At 41.1% G+C, this 24,040-nt stretch overlaps 3 protein-coding genes across 3 annotated transcripts in view; 1 reads left to right on the top strand and 2 right to left on the bottom strand.

Annotated features, from left to right (window-relative positions):
* Positions 1-2,073: 2,073 nt before the first annotated feature.
* mis18a.L (MIS18 kinetochore protein A L homeolog) lies at positions 2,074-11,776 on the bottom strand. The gene is made up of 5 exons (XM_018245941.2): positions 11,525-11,776; positions 6,873-6,939; positions 5,500-5,622; positions 3,717-3,813; positions 2,074-2,583 (listed from the first exon to the last, which is right to left on the bottom strand). Exons 1-5 carry the CDS (start codon positions 11,721-11,723, stop codon positions 2,449-2,451), a joined length of 621 nt encoding a protein of 206 aa, XP_018101430.1. The 5' UTR covers positions 11,724-11,776; the 3' UTR covers positions 2,074-2,448.
* Positions 11,777-14,056: 2,280 nt separating this feature from the next.
* LOC108707880 (melanocortin-2 receptor accessory protein 2A) lies at positions 14,057-19,577 on the top strand. The gene is made up of 3 exons (XM_018245940.2): positions 14,057-14,534; positions 16,195-16,291; positions 19,169-19,577. Exons 1-3 carry the CDS (start codon positions 14,354-14,356, stop codon positions 19,248-19,250), a joined length of 360 nt encoding a protein of 119 aa, XP_018101429.1. The 5' UTR covers positions 14,057-14,353; the 3' UTR covers positions 19,251-19,577.
* Positions 19,578-20,767: 1,190 nt separating this feature from the next.
* urb1.L (URB1 ribosome biogenesis 1 homolog (S. cerevisiae) L homeolog) overlaps positions 20,768-24,040 on the bottom strand; it is a 55,838-nt gene continuing 52,565 nt past the window's right edge. The window contains exons 38-39 of the mRNA XM_041581578.1: positions 22,418-23,026; positions 20,768-21,518 (exon numbers count right to left, since the gene is read on the bottom strand). Of these exons, the coding sequence (XP_041437512.1) occupies positions 21,307-21,518; positions 22,418-23,026 (821 nt within the window). The 3' untranslated portion in view covers positions 20,768-21,306. The remainder of the gene's footprint in view (positions 21,519-22,417; positions 23,027-24,040) is intronic.

The following is a 24,040-nucleotide window of genomic DNA, read 5'->3' as shown; positions in this document are numbered from 1 at the left end:
TGGGGCATTTCCCCAGGGGGGTCTACGTGGTGTGGGTTTTTTTTCTCTACAGGGTTTCCTTCTCTTTTAAGGGTTTTCGCTTCTTTTAGGGTCAGGGCACATGCTCAGATTTGGGATTGCCTCATGAGGAAACTTCGGGCGACTTAGGAAAACAAAGCGCTCTGAGTGCCATCCCGCCGGCAATTTACGTTCTAACCAGCGGGAGGCAGTTTGGCGGGTTTGGTCGCCCCAAAGAAGAGGAGATTTGTCGCCGAGCGACTAATCTCCCCGAATCAGAGCGTGTGCCCCGACCCTTAAGGATATACGTGACTAGCCACTTACAGCATAAAATCTAAAAGAATTGATACATTAGGTTATAATGAAGGGTATGTGTCCCCTTTAATGTTTCCGATTTAGCACAATATAAGCTAAATAAAAGGACGGCAGAGGTCTGGATGTTTATGCAGGGCAAGTAAGGAACCTAAAAGGCTAAATACAGAAACACATTTCAGCAGGGGAAGGGGTTGGTTGAGAGAACTAGAAATATTATGGTTGGTTGAGAGAACTAGAAATATTATAAGTGATTTTATACAGGTCATGGAACGCAGAGCTTATTTCTTAAAACATGGGGTATTTATTACAATACAGAAAAGTTTCAGAGACGTATGTGACAGAAATGACATCATTGAGCACCAATTATTACCAATGACATCACTAAGAAGGATATAACTTCATAAGTCTTCATGAGTCTTGCGTGTTAGAAGCATATATCAGTCACCCAGTGTAAGAATATGAGAAATCCATTGATGGGTGACATGCAATTGATCTCCTGGTTCCCTGGGGAAGGCACATGGTTTAGCTGCTCTTCTACTATTTTCACATACAGTAAGAACCAGCTAGAACTATACTATAAAATAGACCTATAAACTGGAGGCAAATTACACGGATATCCAAGGTAACAACCACAATTCTATTCTACGGAAAATTAGCAGGCTGAAAATTCAAACACGAGACAAAGTAATGCTGCAGAAATCAATGTAACAGCGCCCTCTGCTGACCAGCAGAAATAACCATGATTTGCATTTCAAAGCTAATGAGATTAATGCAGAGTAAGTAAAGAACATATCTGGGCAATAGATCCAGCCAGATGTTGCTAAACTACAAAAAATGCCCCTCCGCTCCAGCTTGTGTGTGCATCTGAAGAGCAGTTGGCTACCATTCACAGGCGAACCGACTGATCCCACTATTTAATCCTCAAATTAGAGTCCTGCACGGAACCAATTTGTTAAACCCGACCCACAACCTGCACCGGACCTGCAAACCGAATACTTACCCGCTTGGACCCGCTACCCGACCCGCAAGTACCTTATATGCAACCCGATCCTTGACCATCAAGAAACAGGAAGTGCTGTCATTGTAAACCGGAAGTGATATCATTAGAAGTAAGCGTGATCAGAAAAAAAAAGGTGTAAAACATTAAGTGCTCAAAAAAATAAAAAATAAAGGAGTAAAATTCTCTATTGAGAAGACCTGCGACCCACAAACCCGGAGAACCGCTGACTTCTACCTGCATCCCGCAGGTTTTTGTGGGTAACCTGCGGGTACCCGACTCACTGCAGGACTCAACCTTGAATCCAGAAATAAAAAGATAAAATCAGCTCTCAGTTGCGGAGGTTGATGGGAATCACAGTTAAAAACAGTGGGATATATTTATCAAAGAGTGAAGTTAGAGATCGCCATAGTCCGCTAGAGTGAAATGCCAACAGTCTACATTCATTTCTTTGGGATTTTTTTTTAAAGAGTATTTATCAATGGGTGAAAGTGAAAAATACACCCTTTGATAAATATGCCTTTTCAAAATCCAATAGAATGGAGAGTGAGGGAATTTCACTCTAGAGGACTGCAGCCATCTCTAACTTGACTCTTTGATAAATATACCCCAGCGAGTGCATTTACACTACTGGCTTCTGTCAAATGCACCATCCCAATAAAGAAAGATAAATTAGAATTAAACAGAAAGCAGTGTGAAAAATGCTAAAAAGCAATATACCAGAGCATGCCCCCCCCCCCCGGCTCAGTACAGTAGCAAGAGTATCTGTGTGGCAATCATTTATTCATCAGTTGTTTAGGCGCCAACCCAGCGGAAGGATGAAAGCGACTTGGAGGCAGATGTCTGTGGCTTTTATCAGCCAATTTGGTCTGGCACTAAAAGCAAAGCAGATCATGTTCTAACTAGTCGTGCTCTGATCGGAAGTAGCGGGAAGCTGTACAACTCCACAATTGCAAACAGTTGTCAGTGAGACAAAGCAGCTATTGCTATGCAACGCATCGGCACAACAGATTTCTCATTATGCACAAACGTAACCACATTATGTTAGGGAATTGCCACAATCATTCTGCAGGAAAATGGATGTTTAGTTCTAGTTTTTCTGAAGGTTGTGAAGTTTTAAACATCTTGCCATTGCAGTGCTACGATTTCGGAAAGGATTTCTCTCTCAGATCTGTGATATCCACATCAAGAGTGCTGCTAAGGTCTTTACCGGAAAACATGTGCGCTTCAATGGTGGAGACTCTGGACTGCAACACGTTTAGCACGGCCCTGGTCTAAAAACGAAACATAAGAGAAAATCATTGAGACTGATTTCAGGAAATCCAGTTTGACATCTCAGCAGCTGCCAGTGAGCACTCAGTTTGCGGATGTATTGGACTCTATATGTGGTACAGGTATGAGCATTAGAAATCATGGGGCTCTGAACAACAACATTTTCAGGGTCCTCCGAACCCCACCCACACTGGTGCCCAGGCCCCACCCCAGATCCCGCCCACTCCACATCACAGTTAAAAGACCACACAGACATCAGCGCTAAAAAAGTAAACCCCCCCCCCCCATACACAAGTTATAAGACTTTGGGTCTTTTCTCCGCTTCATGACTTCAGCTGTTTTCGTGGCTTCAGGTCCTTCAGTGGTTTGGCACTTCCGCATTTCGGAAAAAGATCCATTATGCAAGCAACCCCGGGTCCCAAGTATTCTGGATAACCGGTCCCCTACCTGTACCTACAAAGTTGCCATGCAGTCTGACCTCTAAAATTGTGCTATGGACAGCAGACTTATCAAGCTTCTATGTGGATACCAACTGAAAAAAAGACCAGGTAGAAAAACAATGACACTGCCCAGCACGTGTACCTTCTAGTATTTAGACTATGCACTAAAACCTAAAATCTATCTAGCACCAGGCTTAAAGGGATTGTTCACCTTTCAGTTAACTTTTAGTATGATGTAGAGAGGGATATTCTGAGATAATTTGCAACTGGTTTTCGTTTTTTATTATTTACAGTTTGAGTTATTTAGCTTTTTATTCAGCAGCTCTCCAGTTTGCATTTTCAGTAATCTGGTTGCTAGGGTCCAAATTAATCTAGCAACCATGCACTGATTTGAATAAGAGACTGGAATATGAATAGGAGAGGCCTGAATAGAAAGAGGAGTAATAAAAAGTTGCAGTAACAGTAAATGTGTAGCTTTACAGTTTTTAGATGGGGTCAGTGACCCCTACCTGAAAGTTGGAAAGAGTGAGAAGGCAAATAGTTAAACTATAAAAAAAGAATAAAGACCAATTGATAAGTTGCTTTTCTAGAACATACTAAAAGTTAACTTAAAGGTGAACCACTCCTTTAAGCTCGTATAAAATACAATCTAGAGGTGAGTGTCCCACTGACCCGAACACATTAATTTTCATTACCTTTTCAATTTCCTCTTCAAATGCTGCACGGACACCCAGAGTAACAGGTTCTTCAAATTCCAACACTGCTTCTTTGTGTGCAGAGCCTAAAATATAACTGAACAATGGAAAATTGGTTATTTCACCCCCTTAAAAAGGGTTGGTAGCCCTCAAAACAGTTCAATAAAATGTATGCGTACTAGGACATGCAAGATCATTAAGGTTTCATACATGTTGACTTTGAATAAATAAAGGCTTATTAATAAATATCGCTCCAACTGGACTTCCAGGAATATCTAGTCCATCATACAAGCATTACCCCCAAATGTGTTTCCCTGTTCGGACTGGCCAGGCCAGTTATGTAACCTTAATGCTTATGGAAATGCATTCTGTTAATTTATCAATTGGCTTATATTGTGAAAGTACCAGGCAGTACAGGCTATTTGCTTAGAACATTGAATTGTGTGACATATTTTGCAACAGTTTTCATAATATAAAGCATATTATTGTTGACATACGTATAACAGCGATGTTTTGTTTAGGGATGCACCGAATCCACTTTTTTGGATTCGCCGAACCCCCGAATCCTTTGTGAAAGATTCGGCCGAATAACAAACCGAACCTTAATTTGCATATGCAAATCAGTGAGGGGGAGGGAAAACATTTTTTTGCTTCCAAGTTTTGTGACGAAAAGTCACCTGATTTTAAGGATTCGGTTCAGCTCAAGGATTTGGCCGAATCCTGCTGAAAATGGATGAATCCTGTCCAGAAACCGAACCGAATCCTGGATTTGGTGCATCCCTTGTTTTGTGTAAATAATTGTCGGTACACAAATGCTTGAAAACAATAAAATGTTTTCCCCCTTCCCACACCTAATTTGCATATGCTAATTAGGATTTAGATGCGTTCGGTATTTGGCCGAATCTTTTGCGAAGGATCCAGCAGAACCCAAAATAGTGGATTAGGTGCATCCCTAGTATATACAACAAGAAGCCCCTAAATAAATATGCCCCTAAATGTATTGTTTGAATGAAAGGATCAGTTGGGATGTACAAATACTATTCCCTACATTCTTTATGGTGCAGATTTGTTAAAATGCGAGTTTAAAGCTTAATACATAAAAACTCATCCAAGTTCTATTCATTTCTATGGGATTTTTTGAAGCGTATTTATAATATGGCGAGTTCTAAATTTAGAATACAATTCTAAAAATCCCATAGGACTGAATAGAATGTGGGTGAATTTTTATTTATTAAGCTCTAAACTAAAATATTTTGATACATCTGCCCCTTTATGTCTGTTAACCCTGCTCATTCCCTGCAGAGGCAGAAGGGTCACATCTACTACAGGTACAGGATCCTTTATCCAGAAGCCCGTTATCCAGAAAGTTCCGAATTACGGGATGACCGTCTCCCATAGGCTCCATTTTATACAAATATTCCAAATTTTTAAAAGTTATTTCCTTTTTCTCTATAGCAGGGATCCCCAACCTTTTGAACCTGTGAGCAACATTCAGAAGTAAAAGGGGTTGAGGAGCAGCCCATTGGATTTATTTAATGTTTACATTATTTTCTAGTAGATTTATGGCATGAATATGCAAATTACGGAAAGATCTGTAATACAGAAAACCCCAGGTCCGAGCATTCTTTATAACAGGTCCTATACCTGTACTGTAAATAAAATTAAATATGCTATTTTAGGACAATTCTTGGATGGAGTTTCCCTTTAACTGCATCTGAACTAGAGATTTGAAATAACAAATCTGCCAAGAACATAACCTTTTCCTTGCATGAGAGTCTCCTACCTGTCAACAGCATCAATATTAAGGGAGAACAGATCCCGTTTGAAGTCGAGGTGTTTGGGAGTACATCTGTAGATCTTCCCCATGACAGAGGAGCAGCCGCTGCAGGATACGGTTTCAAATGTACTAAGGGATTGGAACACAAAGAGGGGACAGTGATTCAATAGATCAGCTTTCAGTGGAAGTTATTTGGTCGGTTACTGCAGAAAGTGGATTGTTTTGGTCTCACGTGTCAGTAATGGGAAACCTGAACTACAAATCTCATCTTCCTGTTAATGGAACAGTAACGGCAAAAAATGAAAATGTTTTAAACTAATACAAGTATAATGTAGCAATGCCCTGCACTGGTAAAACTGGTGTGTTTGCTTCAGAAACACTACTATTGTTTATATAAATAATCTGCTGTGTAGCAATGGGGCAGCCATTCAAAGGCTCAGGTTACACAGCAGATAACAGATAAGCTCTGTAGAACATAATGGTGTTATCTGTTATCTGCTATTTAACCTGTGCCATATAGACTTTTTTACAATTTCCTCCATTGCTACACAGCAGCTTGTTTATATGAACTATAGTAGTGTTTCTGAAGTAAACACATCAGTTTTACCAGTGCAGGGCAACATTACCTGATATTTTCACTACTTTAAAAACACTAATTTTTTTGGTGTTACTGTTCCTTTAAAGAGATTATTATTGAGTAGCAGGATCCCATAACTACATTAAGCTGTCCCACTCTTCTCTCACCACACCCTTGTCTTTGAAGAGAGTATACATATAGACACTATAGGCAAAGTGTCAGCGTAGGGTTAACTATACAGAAAAAGCAACACCAAAAAGTGAAAGTGGTTTGAAGTAATGAAAATATCATGTACTGTTGCCCTGCACTGGTAAAACTGATCGATGGGTAGGAAGAGGTCAGGAGCAATTTAGGGTAAAACTATACAATGCAAGGCGTCGGAACGGAGGTATGCGCCAAATCTAACATAAGTAATAGGAATGTCGCACGTAGAAGCCGATTGCATCCAATACGACAACTGTCGCATGTGAACGCTGCAGGTTGCGTCTTACCCGACAGTTGTGTCTTGTCGGATGAAATTAGCTTCTAAGTGCGACATTCCGATTACTTACATTAGATTCGGCACATCTGACGTGACGTCTGCGCTTCCTTATATTGCGGCCGAACGGAGGTAAGCGCACCGTGTAGTTCTACAATTAGAGGGAAAGATGGCAGATGGAAATGTATAGTCAGCAATAACAACTGTGAGGCAGGAGTCATAATGGCAGGTATGATTCGCTCCTTCATCAAGTTGAGCTGCAACGTAACAGACGCTAGAGAGACGGCCAATTAACAGGGAATCCCGACAGAACCATATACTTACCAGCCATAGTCACTGGCGACCTTTGAGACGATCTGCACTTCATCCACGGAAACATATTCAGATACAGCTACAAGAAAATGACAAGAAATTCAAACATAAGGAAAAGCAATAATCCTTTAACACAAGGAAGACTCAGGGGCCCTTAAATTCTCTGCACTGCTTGCCAGACTACAGAAATCATCTCATCTCCAACCAAAACTCCAGTTCCCACAATGCCTTGGGATAACCCTTCCTCTCCAGTTTGTTATTCTCAGAATATTAAAAAAAAAGACATTCGAAGAATGGGAGCCCTGGATGGAGGAGAACGGACTACCCACACAGAAATCGAGTCGTGCCAGCAGTCAGGACAAGCAGTGGAGAGAATATTAAGAGACAGGCGCTGCTTTTAACAGCAATTACAGGTTCCTGGGTTACAAACAACAGACTTACACACAACTCACAATTACATACAGAGGCTATTACAGAAATGTACTGTGGTTTGCTTGGCCTTTATTAGCATTTAGCTTTTATAAACCACCCACCCCAATCCCCTCTGGTGTGTGTTTACTGCAGAGCACAGAAAGGTAAAAATAAATGAAATGTTAAGACAAACATCTGTCTAAGTTGCATTTAAAAGGTAAATGTACCAACGTACAAATTCAATTTAAAGAACAAATCTACACCAGGACCGGACGGTCTTCCATACAGTGATTACAAGACAAACAACCAAATCCTGTCACCACATATGCTACAAATGTTTAATAAATTTCTCTAGACAAGGATATCGTGTTCGCAACTTTACAACAAATGGCTTCAATGAGCGAATTTCTGAACATCCTAGGCTCCATTTATTTCAGCACGAAAATTAAAATAATGGCTAACGTATTTCCAACCAATCACAATAAGCAATGGAACGAGACAGGGATGCCCCCTTTCCCCATTACTGTTTGCTCTTAGTATAGAACCCCTTGCCCAGAAAACCAGAGCGCACCCAGATATACATGGCATAACGGTAAAAGGAACACAATACAAGATAGCCATATATGAAGATGACTCGCCCCTAGACATCACTCCCAAATCTCCACGCGGAATTGACAAAATATGGGACAACATCTGGCTATAAGATAAATGACGCTAAAACGGAAGCTATGCCAATCAGCTTTCCAGACCCTCAGGTCAAGCTTCCAAAACTAAATTTTACATATAACTGGCAACACAAAGCTATCACGTATCTTGGAATAAAACTAACACCAAGAAATAGCTCCCTATATAGAGCTAATTACCCTAAATTGATAAGTGTCCCTGCGGAAGGAGCTAATAGAATCGATACAATTTATCATGGTTCGGGCGCATAGTGTCATTAAAATTTAACCTGCTTCCTTGTATATTATATCTCCACGACACCCTTCCAATAACAATCCCCAGGTGAACCATAGAGGACCTCCAAAGGTCCATCATAAAATTTATCTAGGGCCATAAGAGACACAGAATTGACCAAAAAGTGTTAAAAGCATATAGATCATCAGGAGGTCTCTCTGTACCTGATTTATACAAATATGACTTGGCTTCCCAAGCAAAGCAAGTCCTGGGATGGACATCTGATACCCAATTAAAAATATGGACAGCAATAGAGAGGAGTTATCCCCAAATGGGCACCCCCGCAGGTACCCTATGGAAAAGACCCAAAAATGCGGAGCATGCTCTTCCCCTGGAATCCATTAAACAAACATCTACATGCTGGTATAATGTGACTTCTCAATTGATATTAGACCCTAGCAAGTCTCCCCCTGATCTATCAATCGACCCAAAAGCACGTCCCCCCACAAATCACCCCGATTGAACTATGCAAATAATCAAGCGGAGATTGATCACTGGATGGTACAAAACTATCAATGAGACAGACCCTATTCAACACCCACATAAGTATACACGATACTGGGAGAAGATGTTAGGGGAGAAAATACCACTCAACCTGGGAGAAGATATGGGAGAACACCAGGAAAACTTCAATTTGTGCCACCATTAAAGAGAACATATAGAAGGTGATAACAGGATGGTATCACGCACCCCAACTTTTGCATAAGCTATATCCAGATACAGCAGCATCGGTGTTCTGGAGATGTGAGGAACAGGAGGGTTCACTTCTACACATGTTCTGGAGTTGTCAAAAACTGAAGAGGTTCTGGGAAATGGTGAGGGGGCTAGTAGACAGCATGACAATGCTTACATTAGGGCTAGAGCTCTTAATCTTTGTACTAGGTAACAAAATCCCCAATATAAAAAGCCCAGCACAGAAAATGGTCAACTTTATTCTTACAGCAGCTAGAGATCTTGTAGCAAAAAAAAAAAAAAATCGACAATATCCCCTTCTGAAATAAGAGAACAAGATATGTAAGCAGAATGGATTACTTGGCCCTAAAACATGATAATATTGACTTGTTTGATAAAGTCTGGGGCAAGTAAATCAAAAACGCCAGAAATGCTGGAAGACATCGGGATTAATGTGATAGGGTTTAAATTGTGGGTCCCAGATATAGTCCAAAATGGCTTTGTCAAAGATAAATGAGAATGATGTCCGGTATAACGGAAAAGCTAAACAAGAGGTCATGTTGGTTAATGCATAGTATACAACTATTGTATTTGACAAAAATGGTTTACTGATTCTCTTATATAAGAGAAAAAATCTCATGGCCCGAGTGGTTGCTAGGGGAATTTGAACACTAGCAACCAGATTGCAGAAATTGCAAACTAACTGGAGAGCTGCTGAATAAAAAGCTAAATAACTCAAAAAACACAAATAAAAAATGAAAACCACTGTCTACATCATAAAAGTTAAATTTAAAGATGAACAATCCCTATAATGGGTGTCACAAGCTGGAGAGCTGCCTTTTAGCAAAAATGAGGGTGTTGAAGTATGACCAATATTAAACGGAATGTGCGCTCACTTCAGAGACGATGCAAAAGTGCTATTTAGTGCAGAGTTGCCAGGTTGGCGGTTTTCCAGTCAAATTGGGCTACTAATTTAAAGCCCAGGTGGGTTTTGAAAGTACAAACTAGCCAAGGTACGGATTTGGGCTACTTTATGGGCCTTTGGCTGGTTTGTACTTTGGAAACCAGCCAAATTTTACAAGACTGTCTCCCAATGCATGTCGGGTAGTCGTTTTTGTTTAAAGGACCAGAAACAGGAAAAATTTTCTACAAAAAAAAAAAAAAAAAATTTGTTAGTATTCTACGAAAGAAAGACACCAACACATATTAAACTTTAAATTCACCAAGTCTTTATTAAGAAATAACTTACCGACAGGGCGACAATCCATCGTGAGGCGCTTGATTTCTCCTCCCTGGCTATCTCCTATAAGGAAGGCAGGGAGGAGAAAACGAGCGCCAATGATGGATCACCGATCGCCTTTTCTAAAGAGGAGCGCAAGCAGAGTTTAGGTAAGTTATTTCTTAAAATAGACTTTGCGACTTTAAAGTTTAATATGCAGTGGTGTCTTTTTTTTCATAGCATACAAACTAATTTTCTAAAAAAAAAAAAAACTGTTGGTGTTACAAGCTTAACGCAAGACTACAATACCCAGCATGCAACGGTACTGACTTGTGTAGAAGTTAGGGATGCACTGAATCCAGGATTCGGCCTTTTTTAGCGACATTCTGATTTGGCCGAATCCTTGTGTCTGGCCGAACCGAATCCTAATTTGCATATGTAATTTAGGGAAATCACGTGATTTTTCTTCACAAAAAGAAGAATTTTTTCCACTATTACCTTTCCTGTTACTTATTTGTATATGCAAATTAGGATTCAGATTCGGTATTCAGCCGAATCTTTCACAAAGGATTCGGCCGAATCCCAAATAGTGGATTCGGTGCTTCCCTAGTAGAGGTCACCAGATTTTGGGCTCTGTACCCCAGTTTCCCGTCCCATTCTAACATTTTCTGGTGACTTTCCTCAACAATGCGGCAAAAATCTCTAGGCCGCCAAAGTATCCAGAGGTTGATTTGTTTTACCAATATTTATTACAATTGTATATGTATTAGAGCCTTATGGGACCCCTAAACCTCCTGGGCCCCCTCTGTAGTTTCACCCTGGTGACGGGCAAATCTGTCCCATTTGGTTTCATGGAAATATTTTCAAAACAGGGACAATTTGAAAAAGGCATATTTTCCCATATATTCATTTGTTTTGAGACTTTATTTCACTGCACATGTTGTGCTATTTTTGGGCTACATTAGAAGTGCCTCTTGGCTAGTTTTGAGCCTGGTTTTGTAGCCAACTTTGGCTGGTTTTGAATATTACACCTGGCCACCCTGATTAAGTGTTATGTATCATGTAGCATGTTTACTAACATTGGAGATTTCTTGCGATGTTGCCCATAGCAACCAATCAGCAATTAGATTTAAACAGCTAATTATAACTTAGAAAACAAAAGCAAAGATCTGATTGGTTGCTATGGGCAGCATCTCCAGATATTTATCTCTACGGTTAGTAAACACGCCCCTTAGTGCTGCTAATAGAAGATAGTAGGACAGCGACGCCTAGTGGCACTGAGCCAGAACTGCACACTAAACAGCAGATCCAATAACCATCATCTGATTGAATTTAGAACATTGTAATAACAACCAATGACCTTCTCTTTCTCCCCTCCTGTCCCGTCACTTTTATCGCTCAGCACCTTTCAGTAATATAGTCTGGTCTCCCATGTCGCTGCCCATCCAGCTGTACGTGTCTCCGACCGGCCTCTTGCAATGGCTGCATAGAAACACCACCGGCGGATCTTCCTCCGAATTCAGAAGCTTCCCCAAGCTGCTGTTATGTCCGTCTCCTCCATTAGCGGGCATGAAGCTTGAGTTCTTATCTGCCGCCATTTCCATTCAAGCGCAAAGCGGAAATGACGTAGCGCACCGAGCGGCGCTTTGACTGGACAGAGCGTCGCCTGGACTTTAAATCATCTTTATGGTGTTTGATTGTAATACCCACAAAATAAAGCGGTTGTTTCAAGTTGTAGTTCTGTGCCGGTGAATTCCAGCAATTAAATATTCCCTCATACATAATGGGAATCATTAAAGGCATATATTTATCTGTAGCCTTTGTCTGTGTGAGTGAAGTAGTTACCCCTCTATGATTCAAAGCAGCTTCTGTCCAAGTTTATGGGAAAGCTTGTTTTGTACTGCTGAGATGTTTGGTGAAGCAGAGAGAATATTTCAATATCACAACAATAAGTCAGGGCCTCCTCCATGAGCACTGGGGTTGGTGTCCTTTTAGTTCAGCCTGAAACCTTTCATACCTCCCAACATTTTGGAAGTAAAAAGAGGGACAACAAATGTTTTCAAACATAGAACAGCAATTTTGACCACGCCCCTTTCTGTGGCCACACCCCTAACTACCATTTTCATTTTACAAAATTTAGCGGGTTATGAAAGTTTGAAAATATTTCTCCTTATCTAAACTGTTTTATTGTGTCTCAAAATGGGTACAAAGTATCTTATTTGCACCTGTTAGGCGTTCTGTACTTTGGGTGTTTTTCTGGCTCTTCAGTGCAAAGAAAATAGGGACTTTCCTGTACAAACGAGGGACTGGAGGTTGAGGTGTCAAAAGAGGGACTGTCCCTCCGAAAAAGGGACAGTTGGGAGGTATGCTTTAGTTACAGCTGCAGGTTTGGGCTGATTTACAGCAGTGTCTCTCAATGTTTTCCAGCCTCTCACACTGTAGGCTGCAGCCGAACGTATGGAGACTGGCGCTGCTGGCTTGATCGTATCAGCGTCCTGGTGTTCCACTCGCTCACACGTTCCTATTATCACCTCCTCACACTGCAGACTACAGTTGATCGAATGGAGACTGGTGCTGCTGGCTGGGAAGTCAGTTGAACAGCAAGACACATGCTCAATTGATAGGATTTTTATTAATATAATTCAATAGTATACACTCACATTTAAAATACTTAGTCCACGGCCCAACGCGTTTCGTGATCCAGAATCACTTCATCAGAGGCATAAAGATCTTTACGGAACTGTTTTTTCAAAAGTCGAACTGTTGTGAGGAAAAGTACTTTGTTGGTGGGAGTTTATTTAATATAGGAAGCGCATACTGTTTCTTATTCTTAATTTGGTAAAAATGATAGTTGATTCCAATGATATTAATTTTCTGGAAAAAGTGGCAACTTGGGTTGCCACCTTTTCTGGAAAAAAATTCTGGCCTTCCTATATATTTATCTTTTCTCCCTATTAATAACATTGGGATCAACCATCATTTTTACCCGCCAGTAGGGTTGCCACCCGGCCGGGCCGGGGCCGGTATTACAAATTTACCGGCAATGTAGCTGCCGGTAATTTGTAATACCATTTACAAAATCCCCTGCCCGCCAATGACATTTTCGTCGGCTTTGTGCGGTGGCCCTCTCCCCTTTTGTGACACTACTCCCCATGACCCCGCCCCTTTTGTGTCGCCCCCTCATTTGCTCCGCCCCTTCTTCCATCACGTCCCGCCCCTTTCGTTTCCGCTCCCACCAGTGGCCGGTAATTTTTTTTTTTAAAAGGTGGCAACCCTACTGGCCAGGCCAGGCGGCAACCCTAGTGGCAACCCTAGTCACCAGTAGGTAGGGTTGCCACCTGGCTGCTGCCAAAGGTGGCAACCCTATTTTGCACCCTGCAATGTATTATGTAAAACACCTATTATCTATTCAGCTCTAAAGGTGCTGACGACAGACCGAGTCGGCAGTTTATTGGCGCGTGTATGGGGCCATCCAACAGGCTTTCCCGATCGATATCTGGGCAAAAATCAAGCATATCTCGATCAAGCAGGTTAAAAAATCCCATCGGATTGTGGCCGCATCTATACGTGTTTGCGGTCCCACAATCTGACCGCCCGTATCGGAAGCATTATGATCCGATTGTTGGGCCTTAGGGCCAACAATCAGATTAGCCTGATATCGCCCACCTCAATGTGGGCATATCGGGGAGAGAGCTGTACATTTGGTGACATCGCCAATGAGCAGATCTCTACGTCTATGGCCACCTTTATACAATTGCAAATGTCGCTCATGTAGGTAGATGGTCAAGTGTTGGAGATCACAAGGAGTACCCCTTCCTAATCTCTGCAGTAACTCTGCCAGTGTTGCTGGCTTAGAAAATTCAGTTAGTGAGCAGAGAAGAGTCATCTGGGACATTTCTCTGGCCGCTTCTAAGCAGAGCAACCCCACAATTTCTCACAATCATTTTTTTTCCACATCAAAGCCAGCCAACATGCATGGCCTCCCAAGGCATCCTCCAGGAGTCGATGTTCATTTAAAAATGTTAATTTAAATATTATAGACATAACTGATTTGCATTTGCAGTGTCTGCAGTCCTTCAATGAGCTAACGTTGCATGTTTTCTTTAGATCCTTATCTACTAGCTGGACTTGGGCAGAGCAACGAGCTGGAAATAAGCAGCAAGAAGTAACTGGCCGGATTGCTATACTCTGCTGTTTAAACAGAAAGCAGCTTATTTAGCTTGCGCTTACACCAATGATAGGAGCTGCTAAGCTGTCGCTTATTCTCACATGCACCAAGTTTGTAATAGCAGGTACCAGTTGTGCTCACAATGCAATGATGGCCGACATCAGTAACTTTTCCTACACTTATGAAGACTACTATGACTATGAGGATTTTGCATCCTTCGATGAAAGCGACCCAAAAGCAAATAAATGTGAGTATATGCTGCTGCACCTCTTTCTCTACTGTTGTTCCTCTAAGTAATGTTTTAACTAAAGAGACGCTGTCATTAAAAAATGTGTGTGTATTTGAGCCTGTGATGATGTAGAGCTATTTCCTTTCCCAAAGCAGCAGTTGTGTCTTACTTTGCGGCAGAGATTTTAGCTATACAGTATTTGCAAAGGCAGTTGGTCCAGGATCTCCTCTGAAATGCATTGCTTCTATCACTGCAGGATTTGGACTTTTTTGGGGCATAATTTAGTGCCATGAACCAACTGGAAGTACTTATGAATGAGAAATAGTATTCTTATATACTTATAGGGAAAGTCTAAATTGCTGGAGGTGCCAAATGTTAGACACCCACCAGTGATTCTATTCACTTACCCGATACCCATGCCAGTACAAAACTCTTTACCAAATATATATCTTAAGGCACAGATATACTCTTCATTGATAATATTGTCACTTAGAATGATTCTGCACTGTGAACCACCGCACAACTTAAAGGGATACTGTCATGGGAAAACGTTTTTTTTTTTCTTCAAAACACATAAGTTGATGGTGCTGCTCCAGCAGAATTCTGCACTGAAATTCATTTCTCAAAAGAGCAAACAGATTTTTTTATATTCAAATCTGACATGGGGCTAGACATATTGTCAGTTTCCCAGCTGCCCCCAGTCATGTGACTTGTGCCTCCAGGAAATACTTTCTGGCAGGTTGTTATTTCTCCTACTTAATGTAACTGAGTCAGTCTCAGTGGGACTGGGCTTTTACTATTGAGTGCTGTTCTTAGATCTACCAGGCAGCTGTTATCTTGTGTTAGGGAGCTGCTATCTTGTTCCCTTCCCATTGTTCTTTTGTTTGGCTGCTGGGGGGGGGGAAGGGGTGATATCACTCCAACTTGCAGTACAGCAGTAAAGAGTGATTGAAGTTTATCAGAGCACAAGTCACATGACCGGGGCAGCTGTGAAATTGACAAAATGTCTAGCCCCATGTCAGCTTTCAAAATTGAATATAAAAAAATCTGTTTGCTCTTTTGAGAAATGGATTTCAGTGTAGAATTCTGCTGGAGCAGCACTATTAACTGATGCGTTTTGAAAAATCATGTTTTCCCATGACAGTTTCCCTTTAAAGAGATACTGACACCAAAAAAAAAAACTTTTTTTATATCTATCATAACGTTGTCTTTGAATGCCATTTAGAATTTTGCCATAAAAGTATGTGCCTGATGCTTTTACATTACCTTTCTTATCCCATGTTCCTTTATGAGGGGGCTGCCATATTTGTGCAGCACTAGGTCCCTTAGCATTAGAAACTCTTACTGACAGGCTGAGAAGGGACAGTCAGGTTGGGAAAACAATCAGGTTTAGGAACTTCATGTAACAATTACTTACAAAAGCAGAACTATCAGTGAAAAACAAACAACATGATCTACAGGGGACTTTTAATGTAGATTAATATTTTGAAAATCGTTTTTTTTGTGTCAGTATCACTTTAAAAAAATTGCACGACAGCCATGACCTGACACGGGAACATAAATGTAGGATATTTTATACTGCTAAGAACCATGGGAGCAGGATATTTATGGTCAAGTTGATGTTTGTTCTTGCAGTGTAAAACAATGGTCCAACTGTGTATATTTATCTCAATTCCAGATTCGATTGTCATTGCCCTTTGGGTCGGCCTTGCTGTTTTTGTTGTTTTTCTGTTTCTCATACTGTTGTACATGTCCAGGACCGTCGCAAGATCAAAGTAAGTCGATATTTAAGGGTATTGTTCTTGAACTCCCTGTGCATGTTCCTGGACTTTTTATTTCATTATTCATAAATAGTTTTTGAGCAGAGTTCAGAGTGTAATGATTAGGGATGCACCGAATCCAGGATTCGGTTCGGGATTTGGCCAGGATTCGGCCTTTTTCAGTAGGATTCGGCCGAATCCTTCTGCCCTGCCGAACCGAATCCTAATTTGCATATGCAAATTAGGGTGGGGAGGGAAATTGCGTGACTTTTTGTCAGAAAACAAGGAAGTAAAAAAGGTTTTCCCCTTCCCACCCCTAATTTGCATATGCAAATTAGGGTTCGGATTCAGTTTGGTATTCGGCCGAATCGTTCGAAAAGGATTCGGGGGTTCGGCCGAATCCAAATAAGTGGATTCGGTGCATCCCTAGTAATGATACAGCATCATTCAGTCTCCTGGCAATGGAAAAATATTATGCTAAATTTACTGTAATAGAAGGTAAATCGCTAAATGTAGACATAAGTGAGTATAATACAGGCGATTGTGAATTTGACAGTAGAGAGATCTATCAGTAGATGTACTAGAATTAATTAAAGGGATCTGACTTTCGTCAGAAAAAGACAATATTGTTTAGAATAAGGAGATATCCCCTTAATGAATTATGACGCTTTTCAGAAGATTGAGGATTTGACCGATTCAGACTCCAAAGATCTTTGGATAAAATCACAATATAAAATCATCAATTATTTAGTTATTCCATACCTCCCAACATTTTGGAAGTAAAAAGAGGGACAAAAAAATTTTTCCCGCACGTAGCGCAATTTTTTGACCACACCCCTTTCTTTGGTCACACCCCCTAATTACCATGTTTGTTTTACAAAATTTGGCAGGTTATGAAAGTTTGAAAATATTTCTCCTTATCTAAACTGTGTTTTTGTGCCTCAAAATTGTTACAAAGTATCTTATTTGCACCTGTTAGCTCTTCTGGGCTCTCTGCTAAAAGCCAATTACGTGAGAAACTTTGTTTCTTTTTCTGGCTGTTCAGTGCATAGAAAAGAGGGACTTTCCAGTACAAATGAGGGACTGCGGGTTGAGCTGTCAAAAGAGGGACTGTCCCTCCGAAAAAGGGACAGTTGGGAGGTATGGTTATTCAGCACTAGTCACTTTAATGAAAAAGAGATAGTTGGATAATGAATTTAATGAGCACAAGTCACTTTATATTAATATAATAAGAATTGATTTATTGCAACAGCACTTTATAATTATATACAGTATGGTCTGGGAGGAAAAAAAAAGCACTCTATAGAAAATTATTATAGAAAATTTATGAATACGCATTATCATTGGTGTTAATAAGGGGCACATGTTTGTGGATCTCTGAGAGGAGTGTGAATCGGTCAAATCCTCAAACTTCTGAAATGCTTTTTTCAAAACACATCAGTTAATAGTGCTACTCCAGCAGAATTCTGCACTGAAATCCATTTCTCAAAACAGCAAACAGATTTTTTTTATATTCAATTCTGAAATCTGACATGGGGCTAGACATTTTGTCAATTTCCCAGCTGCCCCCAGTCATGTGACTTGTGCCTGCACTATAGGAGACAAATGCTTTCTGGCAGGCTGCTGTTATCAATGCAACTGAATGTGTCTCAGTGGAACATGGGTTTTTACTATTGTGTGTTGTTCTTAGATCTACCAGGCAGCTGTTATCTTGTGTTAGGGAGCTGCTATCTGGTTACCTTACCATTGTTCTTTTGTTTGGCTGCTGGGGGGAAAAAGGGAGGGGGGCGATATCACTCCAACTTGCAGTACAGCAGTAAAGAGTGATTGAAGTTTATCAGAGCACAAGTCACATGACTTGGGGCAGCTGGAAAATTGACAATATGTCTAGTCCCATGTCAGATTTCAAAATTGAATATAAAAAAAATCTGTTGCTGGAGCAGCTCTATTAACTGATTCATTTTGAAAAAAAAAATTCCCATGACAGTATCCCTTTAAGGGGATATCTCCTTATTCTAAACAATATAGGTGATTGTGTTACTGCCCAGACTATATTTTCCATACCAATAAAACCAAAGTGGGAGGCACAGGAGCCGATATGGCTGCTGAAACTGCCGAATTGCATTAGTGCAGTTACCAATATCTATAACCAATGACTAAATACATATTTATAAAGCACCAACATATTCTGCAGTGCTGTACAATCAATGAGTGTACACACTAAACAAATATTACATTGGAAACAAAAAAACTGATTGCACAGGTTTAATTGGTTCCTACTGGTAACTGCACTGGTGCAATTTAGCAGCTATGTTATTAAACAAGCCCCACACCCCCATAACAACTAAATAGTGCAACAGAATCCGTGCAAAATGTATAATCCGTGCAAAATGTGTCACCTTCTGGACAAACTAGCAAGCGGGCCGTCTAACGAGCAGATGCAGATTAATGTGTTTTAAGTAGGTTCAAACGGACTAGATTAGACTTTACTCTTCTCGCTAACTTTATATTTTGGCAATTGAGGCTTATTGGACAAAATGAACAGCAGGTGCAGTTGTTTCAAATTATAGTAGCAGTGTAAAGACTACTAATTATGTTACAAAACAGGACAATATGCAGCAACGTAACTAGAGGGGGATGGGCCCTGGCATGGGACCTGCAGCCGTTCCTCCCTCCATACACCCGGAATCAGTGGCGCGCGAGCTGCTGGGGGGCCCCTGCTCCCCTGGTAGTTACGCCACTGACAATATGTGTTCAGATGTTCCAGCAGGTTCCACATTACTCTCCTGGAGCTTGTTACTCCGGTATTGCTATAAATGGTCTCATGTAAGACAATGCGTTCCCCTTTCTTACATGTAATGCTCTCGTTCATGTCTTGATTCCATAAACCAGGAATACAGCAAGAAGAAAGAGGAAACACATGGAGCAGCCAAAAGAAAGAGAACATGGAGAAAATAGCAGGAACCCAGAATAAAGAAAAGTGGACTGTACAGGCTCTTCCACCCCATTTTCAGCATCTCTTCCATGTTCCCATGTACATCCATTTCTGCCATTTTCCCTAGTACTGTCAGTTGTGACATCAAATCTCTGTACTTTTCCCCACCGCGGCCATTTCTGCATTCACCATACTCATCATCTTTCATTGTTATCAATCTCTGCCCCCCAAATTATCTTTCTCCTCTTTGCCATTGCCTCCAGTTCTCTCTTCCACCAAAGTTATTAGATGTGCCTTGATGACCAATAGCAAAACAAAGATAATTATTATTAACAAGTACTTATAATAAAGCGACATTGTATTTCACAGCTCTGTACATACTGCTCAGTTGAAACCGGAGGATTTTTGTGGTAGGAACTGAATTCTCAACTGTACTATAGCCGAGAGGGGCAAAATAGTCACAGAATCAGTCATGTGTCCCTGATCTTTGTGATGAGCAGAGATCTGATTGGCTGTATTACGGCATTTGGCAGAATTTGTATATCCAGACCAGACTTACTATATTTCCCAAAGAATAATAAGTATTTCATTTTATGTATTTTATTGTTTATTGTTATCTCACGACTTGGGAGTCTGTGTTTGTAAAGAACCTTAAAGGGTCAGGGCACACAGGCAGTTTCGGGGAGATTATTCGCCTGGTGACAAATCTCCTCTTCTTCAGGGCGACTAATCTCCCCGAACTGCCTCCCCGCCAGCTAAAATGTAAATCGATTCATTTTCTGAAGTCGCCCGAAGGTGCCTCACGAGGAGGGGAGGCAGTTCGGGGAGATTAGTCGCCCCGAAATAGAGGAGATTTGTCGCCAGGTGAATAATCTCCCCGAATCTGCCTGTGTGCCCTGACCCTAAAGGGGTGGTTCACCTTTAAGTTAACTTTTACGATGCTATAGAATGGCTAATCCTCGGAAACCTTTCAATTGGCCTTCATTTTCTGTTTTTTTTTTTAGAGTTTTTGAACTATTTTTCTCCTTCTTCTGACTCTTTCCAACTTTCAAATGTGGATCACTTACTCTAACTAAAAAAAAAAAAAAAAAAATGCTCTGCAAGGCTACAGATTTATTATTGCTACTTTTTATTACTCATCTTTCTGTTCAATCCCTCTCCTATTCATATTCCAGTCTCTTATTCAAATCAAGGCATGGTTGCTAGGGTAATTTAGATCCTAGCAACCAGACTGCTGAATTTGCAAACTGGAGAGCTGCTGAATAAAAGGCTAAATAACTCAAAACCCACAAATAATAAAAAATGAAAACCAATTCCAAATTGTCTCAGAATATCACTCTCAACCTCATACTAAAATGTAATTTAAAGGCCAACAACCCTTTAAAGGACCAGTAACATCAAAAAATTTCTTTTTAAAAATTCGTTAGTATACCACAAAAAAAAAAAACCACCAAGACAAATTAAACTTGTTACAATTTCTTTCCATGTTTCTGGTCTATTAATTATATTAATTGATATAATGAAGAATTAGCTGCAAATAAGGCACAACACACTTCTTACAAAATACAACATGGTTTCATTGTTTGCAAAACAGTAAATAACAGGATACAAGGCGATTTCATTGATGTTCTAAAATGAAGAATGTAAAATCAGCTGCCTTTCATAACCATGAGTTCCCCAAAAAACCTCAATCATAAAACCAAGGACCCTGTGTGTTGTAAATTACACCTGTGACCCTTAAAGGCTTTATCTGTGGGCTGATCAGAAGGAAGTGCCTGTGAAGAGTCTTGTTTGCTATACAGATGTAGCACTAAGATAGACAGACTTCCAGCTCTACACAGGGTAGGAGGTTCCTTGTTCTTGAAGCTCACTACTAAGGCACTTCTCATTCTCTTATTTTATGATGCTAAAGTTGATAAATCTATTCTCTGCTCCGGAGGCTCAAAAATGAGGTCAGTTCTCCTTCTTTCTGTTTGTTTCCTCAGTTTATTAAGAGCCAGTAGCCTAGTTCTGATTTTGTTCTCAGTACAAAACGGCCGGATCTCCAGCAGATCTGAAGGATACATCAGTCCAGGCTGAGCCGTGGAAGACAGTATTATAGTAATGTTTTTGATAAGTCTTTGCAAAAGGAGATGATTGGTTCCTGTGTTTCCTTCTTCTTTCGCTTTGGGGTCTTTTCCTTGGCAGTTGGAAATTCCAAGTCAACGGCCTGACACACAGCTTTCACGTGAGATCGGAACATGTCCAGATCGTCTGCTCCCAGCCACATATCTTGGATGTACAGGGACGTGAGGAAATTGCACATAGCTTAAAAAAAAATGATAGAAAAATCATATGAATAAGGAATAAAATATAGAAAATACAGTACAGGTATGGGGTCAGTTAGCCGGAAACCTGCTATCCAGAAAGCTCAGAATTACGGAAAGGCAGTCTCCTGTAGACTCCATTTTACCCAAATAATGAGAATTTTTAAAAAAGATTTCCTTTTTCTTTGTAATAATAAAACAGTAGCTTGTACTTGATCCCAACTAAGATATAATTAATCCTTATTGGAAGCAAAACCAGCCTATTGGGTTTATTTAATGTTTACACGTGGGTCTATAAAAGCACCCCGGAAGCGCGGAGGCGGGCGTGGGCTGGAGCAGCGCGGGTTAGTGTCAGGTGCGGGGGTCAGGAAAACCCTGACCTGCACATCACTACTGGGTACCTATAAAAAAAAACACTGCATATTACTCTCTCAGGGGCCCAGGTAGGGTTGCCACCCGGCCGATATTTTACCGGCCTAGCCGGTAAAATACCTGCCAAGGCCGGGGCCGGTATTACAAATTTACCGACAATGTAGCTGCCGGTAAATTTGTAATACGATTAAAAGGAGCCCTCGGCCTGCCCCCAATCCCCTGGAACTTACCTTTTCTTTTACATCTTCTAGCGTCCGTGGCGTTGCCCCGTCCCCTTTGACATCATGGCCCGCCCCTTTGTGTCCCTGCCCCCCAGCAGCTGGTAAAACATTTTAAAAAAGGTGGCAACCCTAGGCCGGACAAGACAGGACCACTTGTACTTTCTGAACCCACTTAATGTCTACCCTGCTCTACCTCTCACCCCCAAAACCAATGTCACTAAAACAATATGTAACATTGTGTGTAAATAAAGATTGCCAGAAGATTCTGAAACAGAAATGCAAGTACAGTATTCTAGATTCCTCCTACCTTTCTGCACGGAGTCCTCTTCATCTGAAGACAGAGAGACTGCTTTCAGGGCATCAAGGCAGAGATTAGCAGCGGATTTCGGAGTCTTTGTGAGCTGCACCATAACAGTGTTGAACAATGGCAGCAGGTCAGGGCTGGAGGTGGTGGGTTTCATGTCACTGCAAACTGTGCTGTAAAGTTTATACAGTGAGCTTCTCAGCACCCGGTCTTCCAGAAGCTCCTCCACCACAGGCCCATGGGGCAGTATACTTGTCTGAAACCACTGAAGAGATGTATATATATTCTCTGGGGTTGGGCTATCGCCACTCTCAGTCCTTAATATCCACTTGGCTATAAGACAAGCTGCAGCACTCTCAAAGCTGTCTGTATCACTGCTTTTATCTTGGGTTTCACATTGATCAGTTGCAGCTTCCCCTTGTTCCTTTTCCAGTCTTAATGACAAGGTCAAGAATACAGGTTCCCAGTGGATTAGTACAGATTTGACATGGTTTCTAGTGGCCTTTACAACAGATAATTCCTGAGGGGCCTCTTCATGTGATTGAACTGCGGCTTCCACTTGCTTTCTCAGCTTATGGGGAACCTGTGGCTTGTACTTTTCTTTGATAGTGCCTGTAGGAACGAATAATAATCACCTTGAAACTCACAGAGCAATGATTATTGTTCTTTCTAATTAGTATTTCCATATTCATTCCTTGAGGGAATAGATGATCATACTTTTTTTTTAGCAAGTTTTTATCTTTACCTGTGGACTCGTGCAGAGTTTCAATGATTAAAGGAAAACTATACCACTCAAACAATGTAGGTCTCTATAAATATATATTGCATAAAACGGCTCATGTGTAAAACCCGTAAATAAACCATTTTCATAATAATATACTTTTTAGTAGTATGTGCCATTGGGTAATCATAAATAGAAAACTGCCATTTTAAAAAATAAGGGCCGCCCCCTGGGATCGTAGGATTCACGGAGCACACAAACAAACCATAATGTTAGAACTCTGTCTGTTAATTGGCTCATGTGACCTGTCTTTTGCTTCCACACTTCTTCCTGTTACAGTTAGAGCTGCAGTATTTCTGGTCAGGTGATCTCTGAGGCAGCACACAGACCAACATAAAATGGCACTTAATTTGATATAAACTATATGTTGCTCAAGTATTCATTTTGGGGGTACAGAGTGATATTAACATATCCTCTACATGGCCTCACCACATCCAATGTGAGAATCTAAAGGTGGCCATACACGGGCCGATAAAAGATTGCTGAAAGACCGTGTCGGCAGCTTATTGGCCCGTGTATGGGGCCCCCCGACGGGCTTCACCGATCGAGATCTGGCCGAAAGTCGGCCAGATCTCGATCGGATGGGACAGAAAATCTCGTCAGATCGTGGCCGCATCTATTCGTTGATGCGGTCCCACGATCCGACCGCCCGTTTGGCATCGTTAGGATCCGATAGTTGGGCCCACGATCGGATCAGCCCGATATTGCCCACCTCAAGGTGGGCATATCGGAGGGAGATCTGCTCGTTTGGCGACATCGCCAAACGAGCGGATCTCTCCATGTATGGCCACCTTTAGACAATCACGCTGGATTTGTCCAGTGCGAACTGAAAATATGGTTGTCCA

Source organism: Xenopus laevis, chromosome 2L (genome assembly GCF_017654675.1).
Source record: "Xenopus laevis strain J_2021 chromosome 2L, Xenopus_laevis_v10.1, whole genome shotgun sequence".
NCBI classification, from domain to species: domain Eukaryota; kingdom Metazoa; phylum Chordata; class Amphibia; order Anura; family Pipidae; genus Xenopus; species Xenopus laevis.
Note: the sequence above shows the minus strand (reverse complement) of the source record. Positions and strands in the feature narration are given on the sequence as shown.

Excerpts from the sequence above, each read along its gene's own strand:
- mis18a.L (XM_018245941.2), bottom strand. The coding sequence starts at position 11,723 with ATGGAAATGGCGGCAGATAAGAACTCAAGCTTCATGCCCGCTAATGGA. Across the intron at positions 6,940-11,524 it reads CCAGACTATATTACTGAAAG|CTGTATCTGAATATGTTTCC; the intron begins GTGCTGAGCGAT and ends ATTTTCTTGTAG. Across the intron at positions 5,623-6,872 it reads GTCGCCAGTGACTATGGCTG|TACATTTGAAACCGTATCCT; the intron begins GTAAGTATATGG and ends CCAATCCCTTAG.
- LOC108707880 (XM_018245940.2), top strand. The coding sequence starts at position 14,354 with ATGATAGGAGCTGCTAAGCTGTCGCTTATTCTCACATGCACCAAGTTT. Across the intron at positions 14,535-16,194 it reads CGACCCAAAAGCAAATAAAT|ATTCGATTGTCATTGCCCTT; the intron begins GTGAGTATATGC and ends TCTCAATTCCAG. Across the intron at positions 16,292-19,168 it reads AGGACCGTCGCAAGATCAAA|GAATACAGCAAGAAGAAAGA; the intron begins GTAAGTCGATAT and ends TCCATAAACCAG.